The sequence below is a fragment of the Beauveria bassiana genome (assembly GCF_000280675.1).
Source record: "Beauveria bassiana ARSEF 2860 unplaced genomic scaffold BBA_S00008, whole genome shotgun sequence".
Taxonomy (NCBI): Eukaryota; Fungi; Ascomycota; class Sordariomycetes; order Hypocreales; family Cordycipitaceae; genus Beauveria; species Beauveria bassiana.
Genome location: NW_007930843.1, coordinates 775644 through 798009, shown reverse-complemented (window position 1 = coordinate 798009; position 22366 = coordinate 775644). Strand labels below are relative to the sequence as shown.

Sequence of the window (22366 nt, the reverse complement as noted above, 5' to 3'; positions counted from 1 at the left end):
TGTGAGGCGGGCTTTGCACAATGGCCTTTTGCAAACGTAAAAGAAAAGAATGAAATGCCGCAAGAAACAAAGGCGGCCGCAGAGAATTTCTCAGCGTTGCCTCAGAGGCCGGTGTACTTGGCCAGCCTCGGGGTGGAGGGGACCGTGTGTGTGTGCGTGGTGGGCGTGGGCGTGGGCGTGTTTAGTTCCTAGCAGTTTCTGCTCCACCAATCGGGGGCAAGAGTTGCGCTGGTAGAGTTGTGGTGTTGATGCAAGGCGGGCACCCAATTATCAATGGATGTACAAGAGGGAAAGAAAGGATGAGATGAAGCAAAACCGAGTGACGAGACTGGCAGTAGGAGAAGTGAAGATGGAAAGAGTTGTTTGATGTGCGTCCGGTCTTGGTGGCGGAAGATCGGGGGAAGAAGGTGTATATATGTAAGCGATTCAGGGTTCTGGCGAGGAGGAAAAGTACAGCACACACAAACCAACGGTATGTGCAGTAGCGCGGGGCTATTAATTTGCAAATCGGTGCACCATTATCATCATGAGTCTATTAGCGCGCACGGGGGGGTAATCCAAAGGGGGTGTGGCAAGTATGACAGAGCAGCGCCGCAGATGCAGCCAGTCCAGCAAGAACGAGGCCGGCCAGAAAAATGGTGAGCAGACAACTGCGGCTCTCGACTGGAGTGTGACCCATCTTGATGTGTTGGCGTAGCTAGTTGCCAGTTGATACACGGCCACTTGGGCCTGGGACGCTCCACCACGGCGCATAGTAAGGGCAGGTCGCGCCGGCGAGGCAAAGAAGATGAGAGTTTCAATCGGAATGAGCATTGCACTCATCTTACAGTAGTCTGTAATACTGCGATTGCTGTCAGCTTGAAAAGGACGAATGGGAATGCCTGTGTTGCGACGCGCCTTCTTTGCAATTCGTATGATATACCCTCTTTGGTTCAAAGTCCCCCATCTGGCTCTGCATAGATTCCGCCCTTCTCTTTGGCAAAGACTCGGTAGCTCGTCTGTATCCAGTTTGCAGACCAAGCAGAGCCAAAAGCCCACCACTTCAATGGGGCCGTTTGGCCGTTGGTAGGGTGCCTTGAGTGGTTCCGGCGGGTTGGCAATAGCCACTCCCAATACGGCTTCCTATGCAGCTGCCAGGGAAAGCCATCTGTAACACGGTCTGTTGTGGTGCTTCGCGGTGCGGTGGTGGCGACTTGGAACCACTCAAGGCCGACTAAGTGGCCCAGCTTGCATGCTATTCCGGACGTTCTGGGATGATTTCTGCAAGAAACTTGCTTTAGTTAGACGGGAATATAGTTCCTGGTTACTAGGCCTCTGCAAGGCCGACCCCAAGAGATCTCTGTGCAGTCGCCGCCTGTCGGCATCGCAGGGTACATGGACTGCGCCGGGCCTTTTCTCCACGAAAATGCGCTACTCTGCATGTATCGTTGCCGGCATGTTTTGCTGCGAGCAAGATGGCGTATGCCTATCCAGTCAGTATTGCTCGCCGCTCTCACCGCTGGGATCGAGTAATACTACATGTATAGGCGCCAATTGACAAGATATGACACCTTGTCCGGCACTAGAATGATCCCATCAGTGCTTGCTCAGTTAGCACTTCCGACTGGCCGGATTCCTGGGACTGGCGTATCGCCAGAGATCCTGTGTAAATCTAGCGGGGAGGGGAACACCGACAGGGGGCTGGCAGTACTAAGTTTGGCGACCCTGGTAGGACTGCAGAACTCCAGACAGTTCCGAACAAAGTGGTGGCACTGGTGAGTTATTGCAGGCGTTGCAATACCAGAGGAACACGCCAAATCGATGGAGGGCTTCAGCTCCGCACCGCTGGCCAAACATTGCTTGCCGAGGGTCGGGGTTGATGCGCAATGTATACCCATGTCTGCGGTGGCCGGGTCTAGCCAGCGTATGCACATGGGCCTGGAGCGTACATAATAAACACACGAACTGGTCGAGGTCGGTGAGCAGCGCAGGCAGGCCCTCTATTCTCCCCATTAACCAAAAACTTGTGCATGAACAGCCTGTGGAAAGTGGCTGGGAGGTGGATTCAGGTGGACCGCTAGCTTGACACTGGTGCTGGCACCGGCGCCGCTCAGCTCTGTGCTGGGCCTGCTGCCGTGCGATTGGACCCTTTGGCTTGTTTTTGTTTTGATACTGTGTGCCATCAGCCCACGTCTTTTGCTTACATGCAAAAGGGCCCGCCTCACTGACCTGAGGTTGGAGATGAGGCTATGTCGTGATACAGCAGCAGACGGACCTGTGGTGGCGGCAAAGCGCATGGCCGCCTCTCGCCATTTCCGATGGAAGAAACCGGTGAGCAAGGCACATATGATTGGCTGCCTTGTCAATGGAGGGGTGTCGTGCGGCGCCTTGTTAATGGCCCTGCCTGTTGTCTGAGCCCTCAACCCCCGCCCAGATGCAATGATGTGTTGGCAGCGCCGCTGGGTATAATAGCAAGCAGGCGAATGCGTGCAGGCACGTCTTATGGCGCTGCAACTTCACCATGTGCCAATAGAATGAAGGTGTCGTGTGGCGCGCGGGGTTGATTGTCAGCAAGTTCGCAAACCAGCGAAAGGCCGCTTGGACGTCGGCGTCGCTGTCAGCGCTGATCGTCATGTCCCATGAGCCTGGCACCAATATATGTGCAAGTATGTGCAAACCAAGTGCGGTGATTTATGCACATGCACTGTATATGCCACGATCACGGATTACACGCTTGGTGTAAGGTAATATGTGCGTGATGCAACGATAGTTAGATATGCTGCCTTGAGTTTAGAGACTCAATTGCAGTTCATAGACTGTTATTCTACTCGAAACCGTTTGCAATCCAAGTAGAAGTCTCTTTCTTCAAATTGACTGTTTGTTGGACTGTCCGGTTGCCGCTCTCTTGTTCGAGGAATAACGCGCAGCTTGAAGCAGCGAGGGCATGTAATTTGGATGCGCTAGTTATAGCCAATTTCGGTATTAGCACATTTGTTACTCCAAGCACCAGCTGGCACAGCTACTTGACCATACCACTAGGTGCGAGCAGGCTGCGATAGAGCTCGAAGATTCGGCTCCGCGCAGACGTGAAATTCTAGCTATTAGTTGCTGTTACATTTGTGTAAGTCCCGGGCTGATGAGTCCTCGACCGATGGCACATTGGTCGACGACGCGGGCCTAGAGGAGACCAGTATTATTAGTGCCGAGGCGGTTGGTCCACGGCGAAGTGGGCGCGCGCAACAAATACGCGTCGGTGTTATGAAATATGGCGGCTGGCCTTGAAGCGAATCATGCACAGCAGGGGATTCCATGGCGGGGGCTTCCGAATGGGCGGTGGGCTCGCATGCCTCTTTCGGTATTCTTTGGCGCCATTCAATTCGTATACCAATGCCTTGTCACTTTGTTCTTCTGTAAGTATTATATGCATGCGGTGTCGTTTCTCGGTTCTGTGCCAGGCGAGATCCAGTATAGCCGCCTGCACGGGGCCGTTTGTGCATTGACTATTGACTATCGGTATAGCGCTGAGTTATCGACAATGGGCTCTGCTCGATGTGTTCCAACTAGGCGCCCGTCAAGCCGTCAACCCCACGCTTGCGAAAATGTTAAGAATAATCCGAGTGTTCTAGATGATCGGTATTGGCCTGTCTTGTTCTTGGGTGCTCCATGAGGCGCCAATTGATGACGTTTGGTTCGTTACCCAGTGTCGTGGTTCCATCAGCAATGGCTCCGAGCCTCTGTGTAGTGCACCCGTCAGTGGATAACGAAGAATTGGAAGCTTGGCGAGGCATTGGCGGAAAAGGCAAAAAAAAAAAAAAAACACACACAACAAATAGAATAGTCAAGAGAAAACGCCGACTAGGGTAAAGGCCTTGAGGGCGTGCGACTGATGCAAGGGCGTGTGCGTTTGCAGATGGAAAGAAGCTAATTTATTAACCAGCCTGTCGATGGTTGCTGCAGGTGAGGGGCTGGCTTTTGGTGGGAAAGTCTCTATTTACGGAGTAAATGCACCTTGCACTGTGAAAACAGACGAGGTCCCTACCTGCCAAAAAAGGTACCTTACGTCCGCTTCTCACGCGAAATACAGTTACATCTGCGTCGAGGGGTACATCTCGCCCAGTCTGCACCACCAAAAGTAACAACAAGAGGGGCACCTGCTTTCGTTGCTTGTCTCCTCGTCACCAAGAGGGGCAGCTGCTGGAGGGGCAAGAAACCAGCCATCCAGCAAATTCAACAAGAATCAAGCCACGCCTCGAGTCATCGGCTTTCGGTCTGAGTATTCTCACGAGGCTCAACGCTCCTCCTCATAGACCACGCACCCTTTCAAACTTTATCAGACGCCGGTTTTACCGCCATGGCCTCGTCAATGGCATCCGCGATAACTTGCGCCATGCCATGACCGTCAAGATCAACCGTCCGGCCAAACCCCGGTGGCACACTGCGAGTGATTTGCACGCGAAAGCAGGCCAGGCCAAGCATCTCGCGCCCACCAAAGATCTCCAGTTGTGTCTCCATTGCAATACAGGGTTCATGCTCCGAATATGAGGAAGACAATTATCAAGAATAATAATAAACACCATCTAATAAACGACGAGGGTGCCCGCAGTAACAATCACCACGTCGACACTAGCAAGAAACGCCGCCCACCTATTTGCCCACCTATTTGCCCCCCTCCCCCCCCCCCCTTTCTCCCCGGTTTGTATGCGACCAGTTTCGATGCAATGGCAACGTATCGTCGTCGCACCAAATGCATACTGCCGTCATCAACTATCTACTTCTTGACAACATTTCGAGCATGTTTGCCGATGAAATCAACGTACCGTGGTGCCCCCAAAAACCTGAGCCGCCCATGTCGGCAGATGGGCTTCGAATGCCACGCCACCCGCCAGCCAGCCCGGCCCGCCGCAATTGCCCTGCTGCAAGTCGATAATCGACACTCTTCCATAGAAGTAACTAAACCTTATGCTGGTCCACTTGCACAATTCTGAGATAAACATATGCATCTCTATGCCAGCGTTTGTTATTCAACTTCTGTATTATCTCTGCGATTTGGGGGCAGGAGCAGCATTGGATCGTCAACCAAGCATTGTCGCCATTGTAGTTTCGAGATGCACAAACCAACTGAAGTCTTGCCAGGATGGCAACAAGCCATCGAGCTGCACAAAGACCGCTTCTGAAGACCATCTCATAACTGCCAACGCATCAACCCAGCAAAAAATGAAAAGACTCGGCCTCGCCGCACTAATAGATGCAGTGTCTGGACCCCGTCCTGCCTGGCAGCTACATCATTCGTCGTGCTTGCAGCCCAAAAAAACACCCACCTTCCAGCCTGCGCCATGACCAGAGTCGACCAGTACGAGTGCCAGAAATTGTCGATGAATATTTTCTGGCTAATAAGGTGTGCAAAATGAGACTCCAAATACAGCCAGCCGGCTTCCATTCGCACACCCTCTGCACCCCCCGGAGAGTCGCGGGGGCGGCGAGCAGGCTGGCGATAGTGCGGCATGGCTCTTTGCAGGGTTTTCTTTTGCCTTTTTGAGTTTCTTCTCTGATAATTCCCTTTTGCCTTTACACAGTGGGGCTCGCGCCGCATCATGCATTTGACATGTTTATTAGTTCGCCAGCTCCAGCTTCTCGACAGCCTGCAGATCCTGACTCAAAGCCCGCCACAACTGCACGGCGGATGATACACGCCCCTTGGCATGGAAGAATTATTTGCCTTCCTTGCAGGCCAATGTCTTCGCTTTGCATATCCCATCTTTTGATTCACAACAAGGGGGTCAAAAGTCACTTGCTTGCGCACTCTGTTTACTTTGTCAGCCCGGGTCCATCACTTGTCATTTTGTGCGGAGTGAACTCCCTCCAATGCATGTCAACATTTGCCATTTGCTTTTCCTGCCTCTTCCTGTCCTTTCTTTCGAGTTGGCCACGTAGTTGTACGCCGTGTTCTGTGGCTTTCAGAGTCCATCTCCGGCCGCTTCTCCTCCCGCGCCCTTTCTTAGAACAATTTAGCCTGCCCCAATGTTTTGATGCGCTGGCCATATGTAGCTAAGGCAAGCCGCCCACCCAGATGCGTCCATGCAAGTGAGCTGTCTTCCCGCGAATGGTATCATGAATTGATGGAATATTCGAAGCAGGGGCTGTATTGCCAGATTCCACATTACCACCGGTTCATCAATGCAGCCTTGGTTACAGCTGTCGGGAGACATAAGGACTTTCGTATTTTAGTAGCTCCGAATTCTTCAACGTATCCTTGGCTCGCAGTCGTGCCGAATATTCCGCATACAGGTTCAAGCACCGGCGCGCAGGACCCAGCATCCATCGCCTGTGTGACCTCAGATACTCATGTTGGAAGCATAATACTCCCACGCAGCTTCGACCTTGTGCTGAGGTATTACGTATACGGGATGTGTCGTTCCAATTCGGTCATTTTCATCGAATACTTGCTCGTCCTCGATATATGGCAGAGCCTCCCACTCGTCAGCGCCGCCGGCAGAACCAGTTGGCCGTGCAGTCTGTACAGTCCACTTATGCTGTGCGGAGCTTAGGCCAGCTAGCACATAGCATGTGTGGTAGGCATCTGAGTATCTATCAAGCAACGAAAATTGTTAATGCATCACGAACCAGCATAAGCGAACGTCATCGAGGTAACCTACTTGCTTGGCTTATCCCTCAAGCCACCGCGAGGGGTCTGATCCTGGCAGCAGCATAAAATGTAACGGATCAGCCCGTTACGACTGAATAGGCTGCCAGTATCTGCGGCCTGCTGGTCTGCGGATCTGGCCTCACCACTGCGTGGCCCGCTCAAGGCGGCCTGGATGAGCGGCCAGCATCCCCCAACCCAGTGGCTGTAACAGCCGTCTACGAGCTTGTTTGTGCGTCCAGAGAAGCCGCCTTCTGGTGCGTACTGGCGAGAAGACAGCCATGCAATCAGTCGTGGCATGTTCATGTATCTGTCCGAGTCAAAATTGGTCAGTTGTTCGCCCAATCACGCAACGCCGAGTGTGACCACGACCAGAAGGGCATCTTGATCACTCACTTTGGTATGGAACGATGCGGAGAATCCAGTATGGACAGGCACGCGAGGGCACAGAAGGCATACGCCCCGTGTGCCTCGATCCCCGGGATTGCAGCCACGCCACCTTCATATGTCTGGCCTGGCAAGAGTAGCGAGCGTGCGTCAGTGGCCAACCAGAAATCATTCAGGTCTCAGGGTACTCACATCTGCCTATCCACTCTCCGAGACCGCTGAAGAGGGTTTTGTGTCCGGCGGCGAAAGCAGGCGAGTCGGCTGATGTCTCGAGGGGAATCCCGAGCAGAGAAATGATAACTGATGCGCAGTATGCGCCTCTGCAAAAACAAAGAAAAAACCCTCTATTAGTCGATTATCCTAGCCTCTCGGCATCTCTCCGCCGGAAGCTTGACAGCAAGAGTCCGAAAGGGCAGGTGTGCGTTGTACGTACCGTACATCCTCTTCGCCTCCTACGACCATCTGAAAGCCTCCATCAGCCTGCTTCAGCGAGGAGAGCCATTTCCACATTGCACGCCTGTCTATTACTTTATACGCCTCTTCTCCACCCACGAGCATCAGTGCCAACACGGTGGCATAAGTGGTCGCCAAGTGAGAATCCTGGCCGACGCCTCCCCCAAAGCCGCCGCTGGCATTCTGGATGGGGCGGACAGTTTTGACTAGACTCTCGCGATAGACACTGACGTCCTCTCCCAGCAACGTCAGCGCTGAGAGACACCAGTAAAAGAACCACGGCCGGCTGGGATCTGCAGCCGTAAACTGCGGTGGAAGGCTGCCAAGCATCTTGTGCAGAAACTTGACGTGGCGCTGTTTGTCTAGGCGGGGGACGCCGTACTGATTACATTTGCCTGCATGTTCTTCTCCGCTCAGAAAAGGCAGACACTCGTCGATGGTGTCCTGCTGAAGCTGTGACGATTGTGTCTGGAGCATGTCAACAACCGGAGGCTGCGAGGCGAAGAGGTCCGGGATCGCGGTTTCAGTCATATTGCCTGGAGATGGCCCATGGTCAGACTGGCTCCGCACGGGATGTGAGTCTGCAGCTGCAGCCATGGCCTTGATTTGATGTCGAAACAGAACTCTGGGTTGCGTTTTGTTGCGACGAGGGCGAAAGCTCATTACGTAGTGCGCGGCTGTCTCATCTCTTTCAAGGGGGTATAGTCTGCTCGCTCGCAATGTCGCTTTATATATTGCTAGACATGCGGTAGGTCTCCTCGTGGTTCTTCCACTGGTTGCCGCACCTGTGACGTTATTTGTTTGCTCTCTCTTGATGGTATTGCAGTTGTGATGTTTGGCCTTGGCGCCACTCCACTAACTCTTGCTATTGTTCTCGGGAATTGGTCGGGTACCAATTTGTGGCCCAGCTCAGCAAACCGCCACCACCTTTCGAGAGACGAATGCGTGTGGATTTGGACCACCTGCAACTGAAAAGAAGATCGACAGCGTATTTTATCCTTGTTAATCTGAGATACTCGTGTCAGTCGTTTGTGTCACCCTAAGTCACTCATCGCAGCGTTTGGCGCAACTGCGCTGACGCAGGTACCCTGCACCATGCTGCGTAATGACATTTACGTTCATGGCGTAATGCGCGGAGCAGCTTGGGCAACAAACATTGGCCTGCTGATGATGGCAAAATATTAAACTTTTCGTACTTGCATCGTTTTATTGTTACGCATCAACCTTATTATTACTCTAATCTTTGTTGAACCAGACACTGAACTTCGTCACACATCGCGCTAGCAATGTACCTGGAACGGTTCCTATATCCCTGCGCCGATCGGCAAAAGAACCAGGCGTCGATCGTAGATCGTTAAGCAGCCCAACTCACATAAAACAGGGCTGCTCATGGAATTTATAAGCTCTTTTAGTTGTAGATTTTGCCAGCAAAAATGGTACCGTCATAGTCAACATGGGTAGTCGAGTTCTTGAGCGTATAATTGCCAAAGCATGCGTACTGGTAATTGCTATCCTTGAAAGCGTTGGCCTGGCTCTCAAGAAACGCGGAAAGCTCACACAAGCCATCGAGACGGCCCGTGGTGCTATTGCCGCATTTTCCACCACGAATCGTATTGAGCGGCAGAATTGCATTGTTCAAGCGCATGCGGATAAACTTGTGGGTGGCATTCTTAGGCTTGTAGCCGTACTGGCCCGGCGTGTACTGCACGCGACGGTTCTCGACAGGCTCCGGGCTGCCAGACGAGCAGCCAATCTGCTCGGTGATGAGGTTGGCGCCAAACGGAGTGAGGTGCGACAGAGTGACGTGGGTGTTGGAGCTGGGAGGGTACTCGTCTAGCGTGGGCGGCTTCTTGATGTAGTCCACGGACAGGGCGGTCAGGACGGAGATGATAATGTCATCGTGAGAAAAGTCAGCGTAAACCTGTTGGCCGAGTGGAAAAGTCTTGCCGTTGTTGTCAAAGGTGGAGTTGACGGATGAGTTGGAGACGGTAATGTACTGGTGGTTTAGACGGGCAATCAGCTCTTGGACATAGCCGACACCCTGGGCGCGACCGGTAGGGTTGCCGTAGCTGTATAGATAGTAGTACTGCTGGTCCAGGACATTTTCAAATCCAGCCCACTCGTTGGCGGTGAAGATTTGGCAAAAGTCAGACTGGCCAATATAGCCGTACTCGTAGGCACACGTCATCTGCATGCCGTAGATGTCGTCGTGAGTAAAGTTGAAGCCAGAAGGAGCATAACTCTCAAAGCGCTTTATGGCCGCGCGAGTGTAGATTTTCTTGTATCGCTCTTGTTTGACGGCAGCAACATCGCCATTGTCCTTGTTATTGGAGTTTGTGCAGCTATCATAGGAAGCAAGTGTATTGTTCTCAGTGCCGCCCTCGGGAATGATGACGGTGCTAAACGGCGCCTGCCAGTGCAGCAGGTCGGGCTCAGGCGTAGAGTTGTACGACGGGCCGAAGAAGCCGAGCGACCAGTTGATCTGCGAGTTTTGGATGCGAGACTGGCTCGTGGTGCGGACCGTGATCTTCGGACGTTCAGTGCCGTTGCCAAAGAGGCCGCTGTACCGGATCTGACCCGTCTCGGCATCGAATAGCGTACGCCCGTAATTGGTCCAAAAGGCAACGCCCCTGCCAGACTCGGTGCTGGCGCCTATGCCAGTGAGCAGGCCGGTGCTGTTGATGATGTAGTGGTAGCTGTTCAGGAACTTGAGAGGGCCGGTAAACTCCTTGCCCTTGTGGGCATCTTGAAAGTTGGCAAGCTTCTGGGCGAAGCGCCCCGTGGTGGCATTGTCTATGGAGTCTGGGAAGCGTTCAGCATGGCGCTGAAGCGTGCTCACTGATTCCTGGTCAATTTGGAGACTTGGTCAGCCATTGCAACGCCCCATTGACTCGACCGAGGCCACTTACAACTTGGCAGCCATCGGGAAGACCGACGTAGCCGACACCAAAGGCATCTTCCTTGTTATCTGCGTAAGCCGAGAGCTCACCCCATGATGTGGACGCGCTCTTGGCATCGGTCAGGACATGTGCCAAAGTAATGCGACCTGCCGCGGCCAGCAGGGCAACTGAGAGGGTAGGCGCGCGCATGATTGAATGCCAAGGGACCCGTCACTGTCGATCCGGCTTGTTGCGAGACAATTGAGTTGCAATGGCCGGCGGAAGCTACCCAAAAATTTCCCGCGCATGGACTATTAGGGGGAACCGACGAGATTTTTAAACAGTCGGCGCGGGTCGTACCTGTTGCAACAATAAGACGAACGGCGCGAGCAACGTCATATCTCGGAATCCTTCTGCCGAACGTATGCTGATCGACTCCTCCATTGGACGACGCTAATGTCCAATCAGGCAGGCTATCGAAGCACGAAAAGCCACCAGACCAGGCTGCGAAGCCGCTTTGCCGGTCCCAATGACAAATGAAAAGTCATTTTGAGTGCATGCACTGCAGCTTGTACCGTTTTATGGGCATGTTCCTGTCCAGAGTGGCTTTCGGCGACGCATTGCATTGCATTCAATACCGAACCGTCAAGGCTCGCGCATGGGATGTAGTTCCCCGCGTAGACGGCCCTTCACCTAGATTGGGAACCCGGGAGTCAATAGGGTACTTTGTCAAGGTAGTCTGTAGTACGCCATGAGTTGTTTCTGCTTTTTTGCACTCCACGTGCGAGTAGCTTCAACAGATGAAAGACTCTTCCCAATCAAAGCATCCATGGCGAAGGCGCACTCAAAAACGCTGTAAGTGGGCAGCAAGTGTATCTGCACGAAGACGCACCTTTGATTCTCCATAAGAGGGCAAGTGACTCAAAAATAGACGGAAGAATTGGCAATCTAGCGCCCAGTGAGAGCTACTGGGCCACCAGCGGAGTACAAGATATAGAAAAAGTATCTCGGTTTCCTGTGCCGGCACGGACCAACAAGCTTCATGTCGAGCGCAAAGAAGTTCCCTACCAATGCGGCAGCGATCGCTCGAGACTTGCCAAGAAACCAGTTCGATCTGCGCCAAGGCGCCTAGAATTCCCATACAATCCAGTACCCAAACATCCTTTTGCACACCATTCAACAAGAAGTGCTTCATCTTCATGTACTTCTTGATCGCTCCATCGTCATTTACTCCTCTATCCCGGACAACGCCGATAGAAAGCAGCTCATCAAAAGACAGAAGACCAATAAGCGCGCCCGCTGCGCGTCGCGACATCGGGCCGTCGGGAGGCATCTCAACGTCGCATCACCGCAACGTTACCCCTCTAACTGGAGCGTAGCTGTGCCGCAAGGCTGCAGGGCATCTGAATCAGCTTTCTTTCTTTCTTTTTTTTTTTTTGTTTGGGTCTGATTCAACAGCAGGGTGCGGTGTGCGGCGGAACTCGATTTCCATCACAACGAGCGGGGCGTGTGCAAACAAAGTGACAAGACGGCCGAGCCAAGTTGCGCAGTTTCTCGCTACTCGGCAGCTGTGGGCAAAGAAATCAGATTCCCAGGCTATCCCAAAATGAGTGACTGGGAAAGGATTGCTGACTCTCGAAAGGCATCCCCTCCACTTCGAAACGTGATGGCAGAACGAGCTCGAGCTGGTCGGGAGAAGGGCGTCGTTGATTTGCTTCCCGCTTCGTGGGAAGATGTCATGCCGCGTCGCTGGCTGCAAGATGCCTTGTAGAGGCTGGCCATGAGCACGGTCAGATGCACGACCAGCATGACAGATCTTGAGTTGAACAATTTCATTCATGCAACACCGGCCGTCATGACGTGCGTGCTGAGTGTCCGGAGTCGTTGCAGCATCGAGTATGGCGATATGAGGATGCAGCGTCTGTGGTGTGAGATGTCTCCTCACGATTCTGTATCTGAAGCGGTACAGTTCTCGGGCCAATAACCGTCAATTCGGCCGTCTCCCTCAGCAACTTTCTTGCTCACGCTGTTGCCGTCAAGACACATTCTGGTCTGCATGCCCCCGGAAGTGTAGCATGTGACGATTAGATTTCGTCCAAAGACGGCATGTACAAGGTTTCGGCGTTACCGAAGATTCTGAAGTTTCCGAATCATTTTTGCCGCAATGGTCGTTGCGCTCCCGTGCAACTCGTTATTTGGTGGTTTCCACCACAATCTCATTGTCAGCCTGTACCTACGCGATTACGACGTCTTTTGTCTCGGGACGCTGCTTCGTTGATGGAGGATCGAAGTGAGACCTACATCTTGCACCGAGACTCATAATGAAGACGGATTCTCACCTCGTCTTGTATGCACGTCCCATCCCGGCACAAAGGTGCTTTAACAAAAGCGGTCAAAGATCTAGCTTTACCCTGCACCGGATCAGGGCTACCTGCAGATTCACCAGCCCCGGATATGCGGGACATTACGACGCCCGCAGTTGGCAAAGGTAGACCATCAACGCGGCTACCCTTTTACGCCTCACTGCTTCTAGGACCACAAGTCAAGGAAGAGGAAGAGACGAATCAGGAGCTCATTCATGCCTCTTTTGATCGGTTCCCGTTACCAATGCTGTGGTGGCGCTGAGGCTTGGCCATACTTCAAGCCTCGATCAGCTTCAGCTATCCATTGGCGGTGCAGACGGTTGCTGCTGCTGGATGTCGAAATAGAACAATTTTGCTCCGCATGAAAAAGCCATGTCAACAAAAGCGGTAAAAGGCAAAGCTTCAACAAGACAGAATTGGCAAGGGCTTATCGAAAACGCACATAGGAACATCGGAACACCTGCGCGAGGAGGAAGTTGCACCTTGCATACATGCAATGCAGGGTGAGCTGGCGTGAATGTGACCAAAGCCTGAACAATCAAGCGATGGGCGTTGACATTGGGCATGCGTGTCTTCGGCTTACTCGTAGCTTCGTACCATCGCGGCCCGACTTGGGGATGGACAATGAAAGATGAACGACTTTTGTGCGTGGCAGGTCATGCTGCTCCTCCACCGTCGTGAAAACTGCATGGAGATGACCTTGCATTCCGGAGGCAAATGTCTGGAGAGCGTGCATAAAATTACGAACCGTGTTCATCTCTGTGCAACGAACCTACGATCAGTAGGTGGGCCAGCGGCGACACACAGGTCACGCGGGATGAAAGAGGGGGAGACAAGAATACAGTATCGAGAGGACAAGGTGTATGATATCTCCCTGGAAAGAACAAGCAAGGTTTCGTGAATAGACAGCGCGTAAAACCGTTACAGCAATTCGTATACAGGTGTGCGATGGCGCACAGCGTAAAACACGTGGGAAAAGGGGATCTCGGGAGAAGAGGAAGTGAACGACAAGAATGGCTGCAGTAAAAAGGAAATATCAAACAAAAGCAAAGGCATAAGGCCAGCCAAGTGCGTGGTTCAACACCTTGGACCAGGGACGGTTTGCTAGCCGCCATTTGGTGGGCTGTTTCAACCAAACAGAGACAGTAGTCAGCATCGGGGGAATCATGAGAATGTATTCCGTATTGTAGGCACGGGATAGTCAAGATGCTTTGCGGCGCAATAGAACCCGTTAAAAGGCATGCATGTGCAACACACTTGATTACGGAGTACAGACGATGAGATGGAACACCAAGAAGGAGAGATGACCACGGCTTAATGGTCAAGCACGCACTGGTACTGCATCCAAGAGGGTTGGTTCAAGGGTTCATGCATTGAACAGAGGGGCGGGCGCAATATGATCGACTGGCCAAAAGATTATGTAGGACATGGCGGAAAAGGTCTCAGCCATTGTAATTATTGTTTTGCTTCTTTTTGGCTGCGGGCGCTGGGTGCTGACGGAATACTAGTCGTGGGCAGGTGGCTGAATAGGCTTGGCAAGGCGTGATGCGACTGGCAAAGACAGGCAAGAAGAGTACGCTAGTCGACGTGTAATAGCCTCTCGTCGATGAAGGCGTGGCAACTGTCAATGCCCAAGTGGATGAGTATATAGTCGGGCATGTCTCTCAGTGAGTAGTGCTTTGGAACCGCCATGAATCTGCCGAGGCGGTTTGGCAGAAGTGAAGCCGAGCGGGAGGGTGTTTTGGCATCGCCGACTATCAGTAGACTGGGCACGCCACGGCAGTTCGACCCTTTGCGACGACGGCTGTGCCACAGGATTGCGTGGTTGGAGAGGCCAAAGAGGATAAAAATCAAGTGGCTGGCCGTTGTTTGGTGACCTTGGTGGCTTTGGTGGCTCTGGTGGCCAGGCTACCCAACTACATTACTCGGTACAACACCAGGGTTCTGTGCGCACAGCCTTGAACACCAATCAAGCCAGCAGGGCTACGAAAAATTCTTGGTTGAGGCCAGACTGCCAGCGCACACAAGAAAAAGACCCATGACAAGATGCTATTTTTGCAGCCGTTGTGGATGTGCAAGCACTGCAACGCCACAACGCCACAACGTCGGCTGGTGAGCAATTGTCGAACACGGGTGATTAGTCCGTCTCATGATTGATTGCTCGGCGTCTAGCTGTTCCTGGCGTGCCGTGGCGACAATGTCTCCTGCATCATCGGAAGACTAGTTGCTGCAGGTGAGCGAAGTTGCCGATGCTGTAGCTGGGCGGCAAAAGTTGTGGTGGCCGGTATTAACTATGGCCCCCTTGCCTGTCGTATTATCTCTGTACAACCGGGCTCAAGCTCACCTGCGGCGAAGGGTTGCGGTGACCAGCGAATCGGCCCAGTTCTTCGTCGGATTGCTCCATAATATGGTGAAGAATGAAGAGCACCGACCGCGCTATATCTGGGCATCTGGTCGGAGAAAGTAAATTTAATTCGGCCAGAAGCTAATCAAGCCAGTTGGCCACAAATGCTCCGTATTGCGTAACAGACAGATGATCCGGATCCACAGGCCAGTACGATTGCAACACGATATCTGGATACTTTGCTGGTATTCACCGTGTCAGCCGTCTCGGTCACACTCGTGAAAATATGGTAAGAACTGAGCCCTGTTGCGGCACAGAGCCCCGCCAGCGGCCACAAGATGGGCAAAAGAAAAGGTGGCATTGCACGAGAGCATCTCGGTTCGCTACTGTGGTCTCTGGATAGTTTGATTGTATGCGAGCTGTTTCTGTGGATTGCTTTGTTCCGAGGTCATTGGCAAAAGCAATTCCCGTCACTTGGGTAAGCGAATCGACAACTGACCAGTAACAATGCGCTCGTTGCTTTTGGATGAGCGTTTTGAGTTGGGGTGGCCCCGTTTCTGCATGTTTCTGGTCTCTGGTGTTCTACTCTTTCTTTGCACGGTGACATGGACGCTGGCATGACAGGTGGTGTGACGAATGGGACTTGGGGCTAAAAAGGACAGGGTTTGGGTTTATGCCAGCTATCAGAAGGAAGCTCGCCAAGAGCGCAAGTGTTGCCGTGTACGAACGGAGCCCGGGCTGAGGATGGCGAGATGGCTTACCAGATATCCATACTTAACAGCTGGTAACCAAACGAACAGAGGCTCAAGTCAAGTCGTGAGTCGTGGCAGCGAGGCTTTTCGAGGCATTGACGGGATGGAGCGGACACAGCCTATCGCAATTGCCCGACCAGAGCAGTAGTGCGCGGTATGGAGTGCGATGGAGAGTTTCTGAGAGGTGGTGGATGTGATCTGTAGCATCTAGATGTCGAGTGGCTTTGGCTGCGAGAATCTGGTGGGATGGAACCGAAGGGGTAGAGGACAGGTAGCTGTACCTGTCATGAGTGCATACGAGAGGACAGTGATGATGTAGATGGTACAATAATCGGCTCATGTGCTGTCGTGGTGAGGAGAAAATGGTTAGGTAGAAAAGAGCGGGCGGTGGGTGTCAAGTGTCCACTCCGCCAACGAAAGTGAGCGGCACCCCCACTCGGCAGGCAGCGGGCAGCGGGCAGTTTTTGCAGAGCAGAGGACAGCAGTCGAGAGCAACAAGAGAGACGCCGAGAGGGAGAGAGAGAAAGAGAGAGAGAATACAGAAAGCAACAAGTAACCTTCTCCCATTGATTAAGCCAAGAGATACCTACATTGGCCGCCCCCAGTCGCTCTTCTTCCTAGATCGCTGCCAAGCCGCATCCCTCAGCGGCCCACCCGCCTGCAGCTGCACCTGGCACAGCTCGACGGCCCCTATTGGTTCCGGGCAAGCCCGCGGCCGGGGCTGGTTGAAGCTCACCGCTTCTTCGTCGACCATTGCACTCGGCGTTGCTTTGCCCCGTTGAGAGTGCGTGTCTTTTGTCCCCTATGCTCTTGTCTAGAGATTCCAATATCAAGAATCCAAGAATTCGAACAAGATTTTACAAACTAGTCTGCTCGCGTAAATGCAGACCCGTACTTTTTATCAATAAACATCGTTTTATCGTAGCACGACTGGTTACACGGAGCCCACTTGCCCACCAAATTTGCCCTGTAACGAAATAAACTTGCAACCCCCCCCCCTCCTCATCCTCCTCCTCACCCCCGCTGCCGGTTTTACCTCTCGCTCTCACTCAAAACCCACCGCCGCCGCCACCACCAAAACCCTCGTCGCCAAAACCCACCAGCACCGCTCTTCTCATCCCCGGCCCTGGTCTATTCTTCCCTCCCCCCGGCCCTGCAACTAGAAATCTCTATCTTACACCATACCCAACAAGTCATCGTCGGCGAAAGAGCGGTGTCATCTGCTGCTGTTCTCTCAACCTTTCAACACCGCTTAGGTCTTGGTTTCTTGTCGCTGCTCCCAAGTATATGCTCCTGCGGCTTCCTGTTTTTTTCTTTTCCTTCACAATGACCCTCGACTTCAATTCAAATGGCGGGGGAGATGCCTTACTCGCCTTGAACTTTCACCCTCACAACCACAATCAGCAACACCGTCAGCAACACCATCAGCGACAGCACCGCGCTCAGCTTCAAGCGCACGCCCACGCCCACGTACAAGCCCAACCACACCAAACAGCTCAAATATACGGATATACAGCCTCGAGTTCTCTTCCCGCGTCAACCGCCGCTGCCGCCGCTGCCTTCATCCAGCATCCTCGCATCTGGCCCATTCCAATCGACATGGCCTCTTCTAGCAGCCCTCCTGGGGCCGCCTCCAGCTCGCCCGAGGAATCTCACATTCACTCGCCGCACTCTTACGCCTCGAGTCCCAACAGCCACCACTCGCCTATCCAGAGCCCGCCTTTTCACCACGCCATCAATCCTCTGACCGACTGGGCTCTCCAGCAGCAGCAACAACAACAGCAGATTGCTGCTGCTGCCCCTCACGATCACCACGATCTTGGCCCCCAGATCGATCTCTCCCAATTCATTCAGGATCCCTCGCTCATGAACTTTACTGGCCTTCCTCCGGCTTTTGCTACCAATCCCATGGACTACTTGCCCGCCACCACACAGGCCGCCATCCAACAAGCGAGCCTCCTCGAATCTGCTTTCCAGTCTATGCCGCCCATGGATGCCGCCACACACGCCATGAACTGGGGTAGCACAGGAATGGAGAACTGGTCAGAATTTCAACACAACTTGCAAATGGAAAACCTGGCAAGGATGGACAGTGTCGGCAGTAATTCACCTACTGGCACATACCTGGAAGTTCTTTCTCTGCCTTCGTCCGCTGGCGATGGCTGGGCCATGGTTGATTGGGGACACGCACACCACAATGTCGAGCCGTTTTCTCAAACACAGAATGCTACTGCCATCTTCAACCCATCACAAACTCTCCACATTCGTGCAGACTCAAATTCATCCGATGGCGCCAACTCGCTAGACTTCAGCAGCTTTGAAGAGATCCATCCCTTCCCTTATTCTCCTGTTTCCCCCGAGTCTGATGGCCATGGCGATGCCCATCACCATCGCAACTGCTTTTCTAGCGAGAGCCATCACACACACTCTCATGGCAGTGTCTCCCCCAAGGCTGTCACGGCTGCCGCGCCTATCAAGACTGAACCTTCCGTGGTCGTCAAGACTGAGCCATCTACTCGTCACAGCCCCGGCAGCGGAGCTGGTGCCACCACACCACCATCCGCCTCCGCCTCTTCGTCCCGCAGAAACTCTGGGCCACGCAAGAGCCCTATTGCCAAAGCTCCCAAGCCTGTTGTCCGCAGAATATCGACCGGCAAAAAGGACGGCACTGGAGAGAAAAAGGTCGGTCGCAGAAAGGGTCCCCTCCGTCCTGATCAGCGCAAGCAAGCTAGCGAAATCAGAAAGCTTCGTGCCTGTCTGCGATGCAAATTTCTCAAGAAGACCTGCGACAAGGGGGAGCCTTGTGGTGGATGCCAGCCTTCGCATGCTCGTCTGTGGCAAGTGCCTTGCACTCGTATTGATATCAAGGATATTGGCTACTTCATGAAGGACTGGAAGGCCGACCATGAGAGCCACATGACTAGTGGTCTCTCCATATACAGTGTCAAGGGCTTCGCTCCCAAAGAGAGCCTCATGTGGATTACTCATGGCTATGGTTTTGCTCTGCCCATTATGGTGCGCGAGGTCTATGTCACCGAGGACAGCAGTCTTTCCGTCGAGTGGCGTGAGGCTCCCAGCGTCAACGAAGGCTCCTATGACTTTGAGATCCGCTGTGAGAGGCTGGATGTCGGCGCTGAGGGTGTCAACAGTGCTGCTTTGTCAGAGTACCTTGACAAGCACATCGAGGGTCCTTTCGAGGACTTTATCGATGATCACTTTGATGGAACCCCGTTCATTACCGAGATTCTCAAGACTGCCCACCGCTACTACGCCAAGGAGAAGATGCCTGTCATTGGCAAGGCTCTCAAGCTGGTTCTCGCCTACAACCTCACCATGCACATCACCATGGTCGAGAATCAAGGCTCCGAGGTTCAGTTGGACAGCCAGATCGAGAATGCCGAGTCCAGATACTACGGGCGCACTGTCGCTCCTGTCATGGTCAACTTCCAGATCAAGTATGCCTTGGCTGAGATGTGGCGCGAGCTGCAAAAGGACATTCTGGAGGAGCTCTCTTCACTCTACTCCGGCGTCTACAGCGGCGAGAAGATGAAGAATTGGCCCACAATCTTCATGCTTGCTTCAATTCTGCTTGCTGTGTGGGAGGAGATGCAGTTTGACTGCCACTACCGCGTGCCTGACCCGGCGGCGGTGAACAAGTTCTGCACGGACATGGAGACTACTCCCGTCGGTGTGATTGTGGGTCTCTTCCACGCCATCTCTCAAAAGCTTCCCGCCTTCACTGAATGGGATACTGCCCAGCACGGCCAGCTACTTCACAACAATGTGTCTGTCTGTGAGGCCATGACTGAGGTCCGAGAGTCTGTGGTCAAGCACGGTATGTTTCCTCTGCGCTCAAGTGATGAACTTTGAATTTACTAATACTTTTACAGAGGCGTACCTGCGGGCTCGCAAAGAAGAGGCTAGCTTCGACCCGACTGACTTTGACTCGCTGTCGAACAAATTTCTGTCTAAGCTTGTCATCAAGGCCAACTAAACGGCAGCGCATCTGCCGCTGCCCACGGTGGCTACGAATTTTCTTTTGTTTTTCTGTTTTGACAACTCTCTAGCGATGGCGTTGCTTTTTCTCCAAACCAAGCGATTGATGACTACTTTCTTAACGCGCGGCTACTACTTGAGAACCGACAGTATTGATATTTGCTCCACTCTTAGTCTACTTCTCTTCTCTGGGACAGTCACGACGGCTATAGCTGCAAGACGTTCTTCTCCGACCTTATGAACAGATTTGTTGACGCAACGGCCTCGACACGATTTTTTACCTTTTCTACGAATGTATGACTTGAAGAAGACGACATCACTTATTATTTTTTGCATCATATTACTTTTTTGCTTTTTGGAGACACGAATATTTGCAAACAGCTACGGCTGTGATGATGGGACCATTTTTTGCATGTTGAGGCATTTACAGAACGAGAGACGGAAACGAATACATTACATGTTAGATGATATATGACATGGGACTTGGCGTCTCGAATACAACTAGTATTTGTCCCTGATGCAGATTGCAATCATTCGTGCAATAGAGGCATAGTAAGTTCAGAGCCTTTGATGGCCAATGGATAGCTCAATTGCAATGTTCTTCACGAGTGCGCTTTGGCTTTCCCCGCGTGAATGGGCTTTGAGAGTGTCTGGGGAAACGCTGGTCACTGTCCGTGAATATTGCCTCATGGTCGAAATGCTGGAAATGTTCTGTCATCACCGTCTGACCCATTGACATGCCCACTTTATAGACGGCATCGGTCCCCGCTCAATTCTCCCTCCCATCGCCCCGTTCTACGATGCCGAGCCATTTTGACCAACCATGTCTACACAACCGAAGTCTGAAACCAGTAAAGGCGCACGAGGAAGCGAATGTTTTGTCCCCCGGCTGAAGTGCATTTGTAGGAAGCGTGCCCTTGCTGCCGGCGACTGACGCTGGGGGCTTGGGCTTGCGTTGCAGGCGCCGTCTCGGATACCGAATCAAATGACGTTGCCACTTTTCTGGCCCAGACGCTTTGGCTCGGAAAGAGGGGGGATCGCGGCGCTATTGTCCGGGAACCCCGCAACTGGCCTTCTGCTTCTGCCTCTTTCCGTTAGCCAGCCTCCTACGCGTGCGTCCTGAAATTACAAAATAAGGGTCTTTGTGTAATAAGGATTGGCGAGAAGAAGTAGCCGTTAGTGTTTAGTCGTGCAACGTGGCAAGAAAGAGAGGGGTCGAATCAGAGTTTTAGTGCCTTGTCGCAACTGGAATTCCAGGCACCATTGTCCAACAGAGAGGGTGGTGCTCGTGTGGCGCAGGCGTGAGTCAAGCCCACTAGCGCTATCGACGACCGCGGTGTGTTTGCGTCGTGAATCGCGACCAACCACCTGCAGCTGACAGGCTGACTGCTGCTGCCTTTTGAAAGCAAACAAATTAATGCTCGAGGGATTTTTACGTACAGTCTTTGTCTCTGAAAAGTTTTCTACCCTGTCGCGCCTTGATTATCCGTATAAATCAGTTATTCATTTGCGCCGGCAACGGCATCGGGACGCTCTCTGTTGAAACGTGGTGGCAAGTGAACGGCATTGGAAAGACCCACTGAAAACGGGGTTTGCGCATGTCACTAGTACTTACCGTCTCACCTCCTGCATTAACAAGCGCTTGTACCGGAAACGTCACCTCGACAATGGACGATTAACAGGTACCTAGGTACCTAGCGTGCCAGCCTCACTGTTCTGGAGCCTTCTGTGACCGCCTGCCTACCTGGGTATCTTAGCAGTGCTAAGATAGGTCGCCGCGCTGTTGCTGATGAATCATGTGCCGACGGTCTCGTCATCCTAGGCTGTGTCGCCCCGCCCCGCCACTCTCCGGGTGCCATCCCTCCTCCCTCCCTCGTATTTAAAACCGTTCTCCTCCTCTCACATCAAACTTTTCCCTTTTGCCATCACCATCTTTTCTTACATCGCGTCTTTCGCCTTCGGCTTTTCAACATCTACACGAACCAAACACACCGCTTGATATCGATTTTTACGTCGTCACCATGCAAATCTTTGTCAAGACCCGTAAGTTCTGCGCCGCCACTGTTTGCTTTGCAATGTCCGACTAACGCCACTTTCCAGTTACCGGCAAGACCATTACTCTTGAGGTCGAGTCGTCCGATACCATCGACAATGTGAAGTCCAAGATTCAGGACAAGGAGGGTATTCCTCCCGACCAGCAGCGTCTGATTTTCGCCGGCAAGCAGCTTGAGGATGGCCGTACCCTGTCCGACTACAACATCCAGAAGGAGTCCACCCTCCACCTCGTCCTTCGCCTTCGCGGTGGTATGCAGATCTTCGTCAAGACTTTGACCGGCAAGACCATCACCCTCGAGGTCGAGTCTTCTGACACCATCGACAATGTCAAGTCCAAGATTCAGGACAAGGAGGGTATTCCTCCTGACCAGCAGCGCCTCATTTTCGCTGGCAAGCAGCTCGAGGACGGCCGCACTCTCTCGGATTACAATATTCAGAAGGAATCCACTCTCCACCTCGTCCTCCGCCTTCGCGGTGGTATGCAAATTTTTGTCAAGACACTTACCGGCAAGACCATT

General features: G+C 52.8%; 4 protein-coding genes across 4 annotated transcripts in view; 2 read left to right on the top strand and 2 right to left on the bottom strand.

Moving 5' to 3' along the window:
* Positions 1–6311: 6311 nt before the first annotated feature.
* On the bottom strand, positions 6312–8122 carry BBA_03884 (prenyltransferase and squalene oxidase; the record flags this gene model as incomplete). The annotated part of the gene is made up of 5 exons (XM_008598981.1): positions 6312–6564; positions 6633–6929; positions 7016–7133; positions 7199–7326; positions 7440–8122. The coding sequence occupies 5 exons, from the start codon at positions 8120–8122 to the stop codon at positions 6312–6314; spliced, it is 1479 nt and encodes a 492-aa protein (XP_008597203.1).
* A 745-nt stretch (positions 8123–8867) lies between these two features.
* Positions 8868–10548, bottom strand: BBA_03883 (phytase, putative; the record flags this gene model as incomplete). Its single annotated transcript, XM_008598980.1, has 2 exons — positions 8868–10304; positions 10369–10548. 2 exons carry the CDS (start codon positions 10546–10548, stop codon positions 8868–8870), a joined length of 1617 nt encoding a protein of 538 aa, XP_008597202.1.
* A 6575-nt stretch (positions 10549–17123) lies between these two features.
* On the top strand, positions 17124–19791 carry BBA_03882 (C6 finger domain-containing protein; the record flags this gene model as incomplete). Its single annotated transcript, XM_008598979.1, has 2 exons — positions 17124–19632; positions 19688–19791. The coding sequence occupies 2 exons, from the start codon at positions 17124–17126 to the stop codon at positions 19789–19791; spliced, it is 2613 nt and encodes an 870-aa protein (XP_008597201.1).
* A 2023-nt stretch (positions 19792–21814) lies between these two features.
* BBA_03881 (Ubiquitin subgroup) overlaps positions 21815–22366 on the top strand; it is a gene marked incomplete at both ends in the record, with an annotated part of 896 nt that continues 344 nt past the window's right edge. Inside the window, 2 exons of the mRNA XM_008598978.1 lie at positions 21815–21836; positions 21894–22325. Coding sequence (XP_008597200.1) covers positions 21815–21836; positions 21894–22325 — 454 coding nt within the window. The remainder of the gene's footprint in view (positions 21837–21893; positions 22326–22366) is intronic.